At 42.4% G+C, this 14,247-nt stretch overlaps 1 protein-coding gene across 7 annotated transcripts; it reads left to right on the forward strand.

Annotated features, from left to right (window-relative positions):
- Positions 1 to 13,833, forward strand: slf2 (SMC5/6 complex localization factor 2). 7 transcript variants are annotated; one of them, XM_076975269.1, is made up of 23 exons: positions 1 to 133; positions 774 to 869; positions 1,675 to 1,752; positions 2,389 to 2,464; positions 2,877 to 3,295; positions 3,601 to 3,843; positions 4,420 to 4,453; positions 4,568 to 5,463; positions 5,795 to 5,874; positions 6,116 to 6,226; positions 6,579 to 6,746; positions 6,911 to 7,013; positions 7,224 to 7,311; positions 7,395 to 7,536; positions 7,651 to 7,738; positions 7,931 to 8,107; positions 9,059 to 9,153; positions 9,274 to 9,361; positions 10,366 to 10,479; positions 10,627 to 10,704; positions 11,376 to 11,462; positions 11,584 to 11,652; positions 12,119 to 13,833. In XM_076975269.1, the coding sequence occupies exons 4-23, from the start codon at positions 2,431 to 2,433 to the stop codon at positions 12,194 to 12,196; spliced, it is 3,192 nt and encodes a 1,063-aa protein (XP_076831384.1). In that variant the 5' UTR covers positions 1 to 133; positions 774 to 869; positions 1,675 to 1,752; positions 2,389 to 2,430; the 3' UTR covers positions 12,197 to 13,833. The 7 variants fall into 7 exon arrangements, with proteins under 7 accessions (XP_076831384.1, XP_076831388.1, XP_076831385.1 ...); XM_076975270.1 differs by lacking the exon at positions 1 to 133 and having other exon boundaries at positions 654 to 869; positions 4,571 to 5,463; XM_076975268.1 differs by lacking the exon at positions 1 to 133 and having other exon boundaries at positions 656 to 869.
- The last annotated feature ends 414 nt before the right edge of the window (positions 13,834 to 14,247 follow it).

Genomic DNA, 14,247 nt, shown 5'->3' on the forward strand with positions numbered 1-14,247 from the left:
TTCTTTGATAAATATTTATTTTACTTTGACTCTTACCCAAATGCTTCTGACTATTCTTGCTCACCATTTATATATATACATACACACTCGGGGGAAACATCTGTAGCCTACTTGAGAAAAACGTCGAAAAAAGGTTTGATTAACCTGTTTTATTTGTAGTCTTATCCCATTTGAAGAAAAGAGCAAATTTGTAGTTTACAGCTAACAATAAACTATGAATATATGAACAATAAACTATGAATATATGAATATGAATATTGATATATGAATTACAGGATATATGACCTCGGAAATAAACCACCGCGTAAATAGGCGCTATAGGTGATTGATGCTTTACTAAATTTCAAATTCAAGTTTGAATAGAATTTTATCATTTTAATGAAACAACAACAGATGAAAGTTAACACACAATTATGATGAAATGCACATTTCAGATGACAATGCAAATATGTGTGCTATGCATTATTATTATTATTATTAATATTATTATTATTATTATTGAATAGTATCTATTTGACGTTAGACCATTTAGAGTAAAAAAGACTGTGGAATAAATGTAGGTACAATGCAGGTCCTTCCTTTCTGGTCAGTCAATAAAAACGTTAGAGTGTCGTGTAGCTGGATCACCAAAAGCAGTTTCTCTTCAAACTGGAAGAAAGAAAACCGGTCTTAGAAAAACCTGCCCTCCTCTACTCATCCCCTTCTCCTCTACTCATCCACTCATCCCCTCCTCCACTCCTCCCCTCTTCACTCCTCCTCCGTTCACCCAACAGTGATGGGACTGTGTTATTTACTGCATGTTCGTGAACGACCCTCCGCGGTGTGTTGATGTGCTGCAGGTGGAGGTGAAGGTGCAGGTGCAGCTACAGGTACGGGACTGTGGTCAGTACAACCAGGCGCCGCTGGTACTGATCCAGAAACACCACACTAGCTGACACAAACCGGGCCGCTGTTAATATAACACTTTCACACGAGTAGAACTAGCTAACTACCTACATTACCACTCAGCCACAGCCGAGGCGTGTTGGAGGTCACTACAGGGAGCCGGGCCGTCATATCTCCACATGAACACATCATTCCCCCACGGTGGTGTGTCTGTATTATCTGGTTATGTTAGCTTCACCTCGGCTAGCCCGCCACACTCACCTAGCCCCCGCTAGCGGAACTTAGCCAGTCGACGCTAACTGACTAGCGTGCTAGCTGGCAAACTAGAGCGCGGCTATGAAATAAACTCACAATCGTTAAAACCCGATGAACACACACTCTTATAAACATTTAAATATGTGTCTAGTTGTACAATATAATTTCATTGCGAATGATTTCAGAATTCACAGTTTTTCGTACATATCCTAACTTTATGGCTGCCATAGCAACAAATGCCAATGTTATTAATGTCCATCTCAAGTGTGTTGCTTAGTTAAACGACATCATGTCTCTCATAATACACCACTTTATGTTGTTTAAGCTCATAATACACCACTTTATGTTGGTTAGGCTCATAATATACCACTTTATGTTGTTTAGACTCATAATATACTACTTTATGTTGTTTAGACTCATAATACACCACTTGATGTTGGTTAGGCTCATAATATACCACTTGATGTTGGTTAGGCTCATAATATACCACTTTATGTTGGTTAGACTCATAATATACCACTTTATGTTGTTTAGGCACTGAACCACAGTTATTGTGATGGGTTGGCACACTCACTTTGACTGTCAGCTGACTAACTGGGCTGTTTTGAATCGGTAAAGTTTGTGACAGACTCCATTTGCTTCTTTTGCGACTGTTTACCCTGTTTGCTGTATGCTTTTTGAATAGCTCACAGTTTGTATTACACTTGGCATCACCACTTTCTACATTTAAAGACAATCACATCTTTGTTCCTTGCTGATTAAATAATGTTGATGCCTCAACTGTCAAATTGTAAACCTGCTGTGAACCTTTTCAGTCTTCAGTAGATAATGTTTGTATGTAGGTTTAATATTTGAAATTATCTAAGTATAAGCTTGGGCTTTTCTAATGGACCTCCTTAATATTTTGTATCTCTGTGTAATTAAATGGTTATGTCCACAGAGAGTGTTGCCAAAGTTCACATCTAGAAAGCTAGGAAATGGGTACACTGCTGCTTTTAAGGAATTTGTTATAGTTATGACAATAACTCTTCACATGCCTAACCATCAAATTATGTTAACTAGCCTATGCTTAATACGAATTAATAAAAATGTAAATATTTACACTGGCAAACAAGGATAGCATAGTGCAATATCCAAGATATATGGCTAAGATATATAGATGTTTTGTAATTTTTTCTCCAATGTCATGCTGTTCCTGGATTTTCTTATTACCTAGCTGTGTGATTACATGCCTCTCATTTTGAACAGATGACCTAGACGTCGTCTAAGGACAGCTTTCATTTCAGTAAAATGAAAAGTAACCTCAAACAAATGACCTCCATGGGTGAGAAGTTTTGAGAAGCATTGCAGTGACTTGAAGGGTTCATTTTCACGAGTTTTCTGTCTGTTACGCATTCACTGCTTAATGATTTTCCGCATATCTTGGGTCTTTGTTTTTCTTGCTTTATAAACTGCAGCGTCTTCGATGTTCTATTCCAACATGGCTCAGGACTCTAGGTCTCGGATCTCTCCCTCTGACCTCATGGTCATGTATTGCTCCGGCCTGCATGTTTGGTGCTGGGGACTTCTTGGTGCTGGGATCAAGCTGAGTGACTGGACGCAAGTCAAAGCACTCCAGCTTCACTACCAGTCAGACTTTTACATCTGGTGCCTTGTGTGTTGGAAAGGGTGGTGTGGACATTGAATCAGCTTGTGCGTATGGAGCACGTTTAAGCTTCCTATTTTTTCTTTTCTAGTGAAGAACGTTCCTCTTGGTGTTCCTCGACGTTACAGTGCTGATGATGCAACTGCTGCTTCACCGCTGGTTCACCACTCTTCTCAGGACGCTCACAAGAACCTTGCATGTACGCTGCATAACCTGAGCCCACAATCGAAACGCATGCTGCCCCTCAAAAGCCCAGCGCCGGAGCAGAGAAGAACATCAGCTGTAGCCACTTCTTCAGGCTCTAAAAAGTGTTCTAAAGGAGGCCAGGATGCTCTCCCCAATTATAATGTCCTCAGAAAAAAACTGCAACCCAGTTGTAGAAGAAGAAGTCTCTCCAGTAAGGAGGAGTCACTGCACAGTGCCGCTAAAGGTCAAGGTCAGGTCAAGTCTTGCAGCAGTGAGAGAGAATTTGCCTTTGCCCTGTTTAGGCAGCTGAACGAGAATCTGAAGGTAATTACATGTGTTTAACAGTGTTTACTCTGATTAAGATCATGTATTTCCTGAACATAACGCATTGCCATTTTGTTTTACACTGAAAAAGAGCTTTCTGTTTCTATATAGTGAAGACCATATCCCTTTCAACTCAAGCTCGCTAAAATGTATGCTGTAATAAGACTGTTCAGTGCTTAACATTCGTGTCAGAATGGCTACGCAGCTTTTATTTGGTTTTTAACTGAATCTGTTTATTTTCAGCTGCTGTGTGTCTGAGTGTAACTAATGCCATCATTGATGACTGTCCGTGACCTTTGATATAGGTCAGAAAGGTCATGCATTCACAGAGTCCTCAGCACCAGAGAGCTCCAGAGCCTCCAGAGTCTTCTCCAAGAGCGATGTGTGACCACCACAGTCCACCAGGCTCCCAGACTGAGAGCAGGATCCCAGGCAGCAGTAGGGAGGAACAGGACCTCCATCCTACCCACGAGGTGGACCAGAAGATCAATGTTCACCTCTGCTCTCCTGTTTCCTCACACAGCGCAAGAGCTGCTTGGAGCAAGAGTGTAAATAAAAACTTTATTTTTTACGTTTGCATCATTTATACTTAGTACTGAAATTTGTATGCAGTAATGAAATATGTTGCAGGAAAAATTTAATATAGTGAGGTTTCAGCTGGGACATATTCATGTATTCCAGACAAAAATATTATGAATTATGGAACAATCTTTTCTTACTCCTCCTGATGTAAGCCTCAGAGAGACTATATATTTAAATGTCCCATAAAGAAGGAAGTCATTACAACTCAGTGATATCAGTCATTATTTGGAAATGTGGATTTCAGTTTCACAAATGTTTACTAAGGTTAAGGATTCATTTTCAAAGCCACAGTTGCAGTATTGCTTTCATGCACTTTATGTAAAGCCTTTAAAGACTTGAACTGGATGAGGTGTGAAAGTCACAAAAATGAGCAGTAGATGTTTCCATTAGAATTACCTTGTAAAGCCCTAATTTAGGGAATCATTGTTTACTAAAATGTTTTTGACTCATTTGTTTCATTGCATTTCATGTTAATTAAGTACATATGTAGTACTCAAGTAGTGTGTGTAATATCTGCTGTCCCCCCCATGTTTGTGACACAGGGTGAAGACATACCCTGCCAGGCAACCACACCAGGTATAACGATACTTTATTTTTGTACTGTCTGACCAACCATATCTGCAGGACTCTTTCTGTACACAGTAAGTCTATGGTTTGTGGTAATCTTGTTGTGTTTTTCTTTATTGCCAGTAGGGGGCAGACGTCTGTCACTGAAGAGGCAACGGGAAAGCAGCACAGAGAGAAAAAGGGAGACGGAGAGATTGAGTGAGGAGTGTCCACTCATCCTGACCTCTGCAAGTTCTGTTCCGTCTTCTTCCACCTCCAGCCTCTCCTCAGAGTACATAAAACGGGTCTGCATTAGAACAAGTTCTCCAGCTGTTCTGCTGGAGAGGCTGGGCCGCCATGTTGAGGATGGTGTGTCTACCTCACTGTGCAGCAGTTTTGTCAGGCAGCTCTATAAAGAGCCGAGCGTGGAGCCAAGCTGCAAAGCCCAGACGATGGCACGGCCCACTGAAGACCCCGGAAACAGTGCCGTCAAGAAGGGGATGGAGACATGTAGTGAACGCAGATGTTCGGTGGCGGACCCGCGCGTTCCTGACCTCTGCACCTCAGCTTCCAGCCAGACGGGCCACAAGTGCAGTAATGAAGGGAGCTCGGCCGCCACCTCGAACACGAGTTCCTCGTCACGTCTCATGGACGAGGATGAGATCAGCCTCCATCCAGATCAGTTCACACCAGCAGTACCTGACTGTCCAGGTCTGGCAGGGTCATTGAGGGGTGACGTGGATGAAGGACAGGACCCCAAACTGGATTCAGAGACCACGCCCAGAGCTAACCCTCACTCTGCCAGGCAGGACGCGCTACAGAAGACCAGCCTGGTGTGGAAGGACCCTCTAGATCTGGAGCTGGTGGATGAGATGGGCTTGGGCCTGGAGATCTGTTCTCTCACCCTGAGCAGCAGTGATGATAGTGAGGAGGAGCAGCTTCTGTCCCTGAAGGAGATCCTGGATCGCAGTGCTCGTATCCCCGACACACCTGAGAAGGGGGCGTTCTCCGAGCCCAGCACGCCCCTCCCCAAAGCCCCCGTAAGCCCTTGCTTTACTCTCGGGGGGGGGGGGGGGGGGGGGGGGGGTATACACACTAGGGATTACCAAGCACTCACAACTGCTGTTAAAACAAAGATGGCTTAAAAAGTCAAATTCAAACAAGGGCGCACATTTTGTATGCAGTTAATAAGCAAAACCTATGTACATTTTTTTATGTTTGTGTATTAAAGCTTTTAAATAAAAAAGCCAATAAAACAGCAAGCTTTAATTGACGTGCCTTCCATAGAAGCATAGAAAAGTGTCTTCTGTGAGTAAAGTTGTGGTAGCGGTGTTCAATCTACATTTATTTCATGTGTTCCTTTTGTATTAGCCGGAGGATGTGAAAATAAAACCTACAAATTACAAGAATACACTGGAACAGATGCTGATTGAGAAAGAACAGGGTCAGAAGTGAGTAAGAAATCAAATGTTATCGGTCAAATGTAAAATGCAAAAATTTGTCATGTCAACAATATGAGAAGAGTGGCTTTGTAAGGTGAAAATATATTCTGAGTGGTTTATAGTGTTGCATGTCAATATAACAAGTCTTAATAATATTTATGGAATTGTTTGGAATGCAGATTTTTTTTTTAAATATTGTAACTTGAAAAAATGTCATCATTGTCATCAAATGTCATCATATCATTTATAGGTCAAAAGAACTTGAAATGCAGTTGCTTCAAACTTGTAAAGAAGACCTGTTAAAACTGGAAGAAGAGGAAGAGAATGAAATTATAGAAGACGTACTTTCACATGACCAAAGGTATTTTAGTACTTTCACATGACCAAAGGTATTTTAGTACTTTCACATGACCAAAGGTATTTTAGTACTTTCACATGACCAAAGGTATTTTAGTACTTTCACATGACCAAAGGTATTTTAGTACTTTCACATGACCAAAGGTATTTTAGTACTTTCACATGACCAAAGGTATTTTAGTACTTTCACATGACCAAAGGTATTTTAGTACTTTCACATGACCAAAGGTATTTTAGTACTTTCACATGACCAAAGGTATTTTAGTACTTTCACATGACCAAAGGTATTTTATCTCATTATATATCATTCCTGGAAGTTTCAAATGGTCATTTTTCCCTTGTTGGCTTTGTCCTAGGCAATTCTTAGAACGATTCTCAGTTTCCTCGTGTGCAATCAGAGACCTGCACCCTGGAGAGGAAGTCTTCGCGTTGGCCAACTTTGGCCGACTCTTTAACCACCAGACTCTGGACCTGAGGCAGATCGGTGTTTCCCCAACCAACCGGGCCCAGCAGACCCTTCTGCAGTAAGTTAGCGATCGTTCACCGCAGGCCCACACTTGAAGAACACGGACAGACTGGTTCTGTCCCCGAGTTGGTGGTTATGAGATGGAATGCACTGTTGTCCCGCACACGGTAGCCGTGGACGGTGTGCGATGTGGGAGCTGAATGCTGGTTTGTGTCTGCGCAGGGCCCGTCCAGAACAGGTCCTGATGCTTCTCAGCGCAGGTCTGCTCAGAAGAGCCTATTGCTCCTCACCCTGCCCGCCACAGGTCACACGCTGGCTCTTCCAGGTACTCCCCCCAAACCAACGTGCCCCCACATCCATGCCCACACCGACCAGAAGCCCTTACACTTACCCCAGAACATCATGCAGATATCACCATACTCTCAGAACCTGTTAGTGAACAACCATTTATGTTGGACTGTGAGTTTTGCTCTCTTAGGTTTGTGTGGTTGTGCATTCTTTTTAATAACATTGACTCTTTTGAATTAAATGGCAGATGATGTCGGTCCACCCAAACGCCATTGCTTGCACACAGATTCTGCAGGCCATGACGACTATCGCCTTATTCGCCGCTCAGGAAATAGGTACACTGTGTTTTGACTCCCTAGTGCTTTGTGTCGTGCCACTAGAGACCTTGCTCCCAGCCCCTGCTGGTCTTTTCTTATAGTGGAGAATAGCAGTAAGACGTTTGAGGTGTGGGTCCCCGGCATACAGGACATTGGACTAGTCTTCCTCAACATGGGTGTGCCATTCGTCAGTCTGTTCCCTCTGGAAACTCTCCAGCCCCCTTTCACTGAGGGAGATCTGCTGTGAGTTCCGACCCCTTGACCCCCATGACACATTCAGCAGGATCACCAAATCTCAACGTCTCTAAACAAGTGGCAGTGGTGTCTGTGGTGTTAATGAGCTCATTGTCTTGCTAGAGAGAGTGTGCAAATTCAGCCTGACGGTGCAGTAACGGAGAACGAACGCCACTCGTTTCCAGAGCACAACTTTGAGAACATTGTCAAGGTAGGATGTGTTTCACAAAAGAACCATGTAATCTGTTTCCAGAGTGCTATCTACATTAAAATACTCAAACGCACATGCTCTTGTGTGTGTGTGTGTGTGTGTGTGTGTGTGTGTGTGTGTGTGTGTGTGTGTGTGTGTGTGTGTGTGTGTGTGTGTGTGTGTGTGTGTGTGCGTGTGTGCGTGTGTGTGTAGTACCTGGAACTGTGTGCTGCCCTGTGTCCAAGCGCGTACACTGATAAGGAGCTCCTGCTGCTGGTGACTGTGGTGTGTAGAGTGAGTTTGGAGACCCGTTTACAGCTGCTCCCCACTGGAGGCCTCAGCAGCCTGCTGCACCACCTTCTCAACAACATTACCAACTGGGAAGCAATGGTTAGGCATGCTCACACACACACTCACGCACACGCAAAAACACACACGCACACAAACACACACACACACACGCATTCACACACACACACTCACTCACACACACGCACAAACACACACACGCAAACACACACACACACACGCATTCACACACACACACTCACTCACACACACGCACACGCACAAACACACACACGCATTCACACACACACTCACACTCACGCACACGCACAAACACACACACACGCATTCACACACACACACTCACTCACACACACACACACGCACAAACACACACACGCAAACACACACACACGCATTCACACACACACACACACGCACGCGCATTCATGCACACACACACACGCACATGCACAAACACACACACGCATACACACACACACACAAACACGCACGCGCATTCATGCACACACACACGCACGCGCATTCATGCACACACGCACGCACGCGCATTCACGCACACACGCACGCACGCGCATTCACACACACGCGCACGCGCATTCACACACACACGCACGCACACACATACGCACACACACATACGCGCGCACACACACACGCGCGCACACACACATACGCGCGCACACACACACCTACACACGCACACACATACAAATACACACGCACACACATACACAAACACGCATGCGCACACACACACACACGCACAAGCACAAACACACACACGCAAACACACACACACACACGCATTCACACACACACACTCACTCACACACACGCACACGCACAAACACACACACGCAAACACACACACACACACACGCATTCACACACACATAACCCAGCAGTTGTCATCTGGATGCTGTTACTCAACGCTACGTGGCTGTAACAGACTGTTACAGGATGAGAGAAAACGTCCCACTTACGTTTGTGTGTTTGCACTGACCATCTTCTCCTGCTGTGTGTTTACAGTTAGCCCAACTTTGCCAGTCCATAACCGATCTGTCTGAGGATCACCACAATCTCCGACGGCTAGTGCAGCTCCTGCCACACGAGAGACGGGGCAGGTGCGGGATGCATTTCCGCACGCCTCTTATTACATTATTATTGATGTTAGTAGTGGTGCATTTATGATGGAAGATTATTGATACCACATCCCCCCCTCTTCTTTTTTTTTTACCGGGAAGGCAATTGAAGAGACATCTGAGCGTTTCAGCCATCTCTAAACTGTTAAATCACAGATGCACTTACATACCCTCATCTACAGAATTTGAGGTGAGAGGGAGAATTGTTATCTGTGGTGTTTTGCATTTTTTTGCACGTTTTGTTTTGCATTGCATTGATGTTTGTGTGGGTACATATTCGCAATGTTTTAATACCATTGGTAGGAAGGTGTAAGTGGTAGTCATTTAAAAATCATGTTTTTGAAGTAATTCATTTTCAAGAAACTTCTTTGCAAATCATTTTAACATTCTTGTTCACACTGGCAAGAAATTATCTGCAGGTTACTTTGGCTCCATTAAAACAGCTGGTAACAGTGGCCCAATAGGTAATTTCCTCCATACGGGACACAGATTTGTCATTTGGATTTCGGTGTAAACAGCAAACACACAGAATCTGACATGTTCAATTCTGATTTCGACAAATGTTGTCCTGAAATCCAGTACATATCCTGTACCTGGCAATGCAACTCTGTACAGCCAGATTGGATTGAATACATTTTTGCTTTAATCCAACTCAACATTTGTCATATTTTCATGTTGCAAGACGCAACAGTCAGAAAGGATTTCAGTGGCAGGATAGTGAGATAACAGGCTTCATAAATATTTGGGGTGATGTATGTGTACAAACAAAATTAGGAGGCACTTATCCCAGCTGCTCCGTCTGCTTATGAGAATTTGTATGTGAATTTGCAGACAGCCTGCAGTGCAGATTACCATGAACCTGAGCTTTAGTCTGTTACTGTTGACTCCATGTTCATTATTCACCTCTGGGGGAGTGTGCTTTGTACTTTTGCACAAGCAGGTCAAATGAAGAATTTCAGACTAATGTCAGAAATAGGTCACATTAAAAAGATGATATGAACAGCCTGACATAAACAAAAAACTGGGCCACGTTTACTTACTGTGGGAATGTAACCTTTGACCCGGGCAGAATGAATTAGAATGGACGTAGTTTCATAACTCCCATGCAGGTCAGTTAGGCCATGATGGTGATCTCCCCAAGTCACTCTCAGCAGAACGCTCAGTTTGACACTCCTCCCTATATTCTGTTGTCAGTTGTGCGATCTGAGGTCATACCTCCCTCGGATGAGACCCTCCTCCCTGTTGAAGGCCATCCTGGCTGCGAAGAACGCTGACCATCAGGACGGTGGCACCACTCCAGACCAGCAGGTGAGCTGAGAACACCTGGACCTGCGTTATTATTGTAATGGGAGTTAACCTGTATGATGTATCATTTATGTTTTTACCCTGAAATTACAGAAAAATTTCATGTTTTTTTTTGTATTGTTTAATTGCTCATAAAACACCTTTCCCTAGGCATATTATCTTTGCTATAGCCTATTGGCTTTGACCAATGAAGCGTCCAATTTTGAGTTTTTACCATCAAACCAAAGAGTAAGTTCCACAACTTTGTTAATTGTGTGTGTGTGTGTGTGTGTGTGTGTGTGTGTGTGTGTGTGTGTGTGTGTGTGTGTGTGTGTGTGAGAAGAGGCAGAGCAAGTTTCTGTCAACACAGACAGCTGCACTCTCTCTTTACAATTGCTGTGACATTAAGGGATCACATTAGGAGAAAACCCTGAGATGGTACTTGTGTGAACCTTTCTGAGTGATGTATTTAATGGAAGCAAAGATGTCTGTGAGATTGGTATCTGAAAGAGAGCCCATGTCATGGTTTTAATCGGATCTGCTCAGAATGTCTTCTGGAATATAAAGTCTCAATTTTATGTGCCACAGAGAAATGGGAGCTCTGGTCATCTGGACACAAAGACATTAGTGATCTGTAAATTCTGAACAGTAAAAGCTTGTCTTCTGAGATCATAAAAGAAACAGTAGCCTCCCTCAGAATCCATCTTTTTGAATGGAGGGCACAGCATTGAAACTTTGTCTTGCTCTAATAGTGGATATATATTTTGATGTGATTTATTCTCTAACAGAAGTCGTGTAGTTGATATAAGTGTGAAGCTGCTGTGGCGTGAATAATGAGGACTGTTTAAGGCATACACAGTTTCCTTTATAATCTCCATCATTTACGCATTTATATGTTCTTATCTGTCTGTGCCATTCAGAATGAACTGCAGCTGCTGTCTGCAGAACTAGAGAAACACATTAAGTGTGACATCAGGGAAAGTGAGAAAATGCTTTACAGGAGTAAGGTACAGCTCACTCCTTCACTCGCTCACTCCTTCACTCGCTCACTCCTTCACTCGCCTTATGTCCCTGGTGATAACATCTCCAAACCATTAACCAAACCACGTTCCCTTTCACTCGTCTCAGGTGAAAGACTTTGTTGCAAGAATATACACCCGATGGCAGGTTCTTCTTCAAAGATCAAGACCCCAAGAGGTATGGGTTTACTTAAGGAACGATTCCTCATGTCCCTCATGATATCAAACATTTTGTTGTATCGACAGTATGTACTATGGCCTCCCAGGTGTTTTTTGATCTTCTCATTGCTGAACTGTGTAATCAGTGCTTCCGAGAGACAAGAAAGACTGAAATAAAAAGATTTATTTCATTGTAATGATCTTCTCTGGCATGGCATGAACGTGATGGCTGTTAATGGGTTCACAGTCAACCTTCTAAATTATTCCAGTAAAATCCAGGTGAAATTAGTCTCAGATACAGAAGTTATTTTGGAGGCTTTGTCTTGACAGCCAGAATAATCGCATAATTGAATAATTGCAGAACATTGGATTTATTTTTGTGCTTTTGAAGAAATACTTTGATAAATATTACGATACATGTCCCCAGTTACTGGGTATTGATAAAAAATACCGGTATATATTTTTACTTTTCTGTTTTAACTCAGGGGAAGCTCTATGATTATTGGAAACCTCTTCCTGAGGATGAAGTGCCCATTAATCAAGAACTTCAGCTGAGGGTCTGAAGCAGGAGACCCAGGAGACACAGAGTGGAGACTCTGGGACCGACGAGTTACAGGAGCCATGGGTGGAGGAGAGTATGAGAGTATGGAAGAGCTAGAAGAACCTGCTGGAGAACCTGATCACTGGATGATGGAGATGGAATGAAAGAGGAGGAGCATAAGACACTTGTGTATAAGTTCTGTTGTTATCATAGATGAGGACGTAGATGAAGAAATTAGTTAAACAGAAGAGGCGCTTCTTAAAGATGAAGAACCTCTGGAAAGAGAAAGAGATCCTGTCGGGGGTGGAACCGATGTGTTGCAGGAAGTGGGGATTTTAGAGAATGCAGAGGTGTTGGAGAGTTGAGAAGTTGCTGTCGTAGAAGCAGAAACATGCAGCCATGAGAGGGATTGCTCATCTACACACATTTTTAGATGTTTTGAGTCCAGTTTAAGGGTCTTTACACACACTGTGGGTCTCACTGTTCCTCTTGGCTCATGGATATTCAGTGGGAATTCAGGAGGTCCCTGGGCTATTGGGTGAATTTCTCTGAATATCTCCCAAATGACCTGTGACCCTGGATCATTGTTTTGACTAATGTTATGCATTACATTAATACTTTCCAGGATTAGCAAGACCATAACTGTTTGGTAGTTGTGACATCCACAGGAAATTTGTACATTTTGTGGAGTGAAAGGACCTTTATGCCTCATCTCCTTTGAATAGGTTTAGTGTTGGTGTTAGTGTTGGTGTTAGAGTTAGTGTTGGTGTTGGGGTTAGTGCACGCCTTGATGCTTTTAGAAGGACTCGTCCTTCATCCAGTCTCCCTCAATCTAAGGGATAATTTTTCTAAGCGTGGCACTGAATTTTATTTTATTTTTTGCAATAATGATAGATTTGCAGATGCAACACAGATTATCTGTCAGGCTCAGGATTCCTACTCTTTAAGCTGCTATCTGATATCTAAATTAAATGATATCTGATATCTAATTAAATGATATCCGATATCTAATTAAATTATATCTGATATCTAACTAAATGTTATATAGTTAAGTGTTTGCTGATTTTTCTTTATTTTGTCCGTAGACGACAGATTTCTTGTTCTTTGTCTATTTAATTGTGAAGTTAATGTCCTCTTAACTCTTGTCCGTTACTCTTGTCCTTTGAATCTACGCAACTCTCCCACCTTGCATAAAAAGCTTATAGATTGCATATCAGTTCATCAAAGAAACAAACAAAAACCAAATTGCCACCATAAAGAACATAATGACTCACATGAATGAACGTAATGAAGCACTTTTTGCGTCACATGTAGAAGTCACTGCGTTTGTTAACTGCCACATTATTTTTATATTCATTCAACTTTTAAATGCTGACAATTGTTTACTGGATCAGCATTTTTTATTTGAACCCATTGCATACAGCAGCAAGGTCTTACTTTTTACATTTTTGGGGGGTTTTGGCAAAATTACTGAAGGATTCATGAAGTGATCTATTTAAAATTGATGCTTTTCTGTGTCTATTAGAATTTTAGATCTTTTCCAGCAGTTTTGTATTTGAAAGCCACATCTAGCATTTGGCTACTTGAGAGGTTTCATTGTCATTTGTTCCGGGGATTTGTAAACAAATTTATCCAAGCTAAATAAAAATGACATTTTACATGAAATGCTGCTTCTTGAAATTAATCTAAAAGATAGAGTGGCAGCTTATGGATAAATTCAGATGGAGGTGTGTGTGTGTATATATATTATATATATTTTTCTCGTGTATATGCTTTAAAGGAATTATGAACAAAATGTAAAACAAGTTGTAAGTATTGACAGAAACTCCACAGGACATTGAATTAAGTGCCAACCAGCTTCAGCACTGCTACACATTAGCCACACGTCACTGTCGTCTTCTAACCGGAAGGAGGTGGTAAAGTAGCAGTTATCAAAAATCCGAGCTCACTGACAGTCAAATATCTGCTAAAATACCAGATTTTTAGACCAGATTCAACCTGGAGTGGATAACGGACACGGAATTTACAAGATTTTTTTTTAATTAAGCACACAATAAAATAATTAGGCACGAT

The sequence above is a fragment of the Brachyhypopomus gauderio genome, chromosome 15 (genome assembly GCF_052324685.1).
Source record: "Brachyhypopomus gauderio isolate BG-103 chromosome 15, BGAUD_0.2, whole genome shotgun sequence".
Lineage (NCBI taxonomy): Eukaryota > Metazoa > Chordata > Actinopteri > Gymnotiformes > Hypopomidae > Brachyhypopomus > Brachyhypopomus gauderio.

What these genes read in the sequence shown, in the direction of transcription:
- slf2 (XM_076975269.1), top strand. Translation starts at nt 2,431, where the DNA reads ATGAAAAGTAACCTCAAACAAATGACCTCCATGG. An exon ending in AGCTGAACGAGAATCTGAAG is followed by an intron (nt 3,296 to 3,600) that starts GTAATTACATGT and finishes CCTTTGATATAG; the next exon opens with GTCAGAAAGGTCATGCATTC. An exon ending in AAAGATCAAGACCCCAAGAG is followed by an intron (nt 11,653 to 12,118) that starts GTATGGGTTTAC and finishes GTTTTAACTCAG; the next exon opens with GGGAAGCTCTATGATTATTG.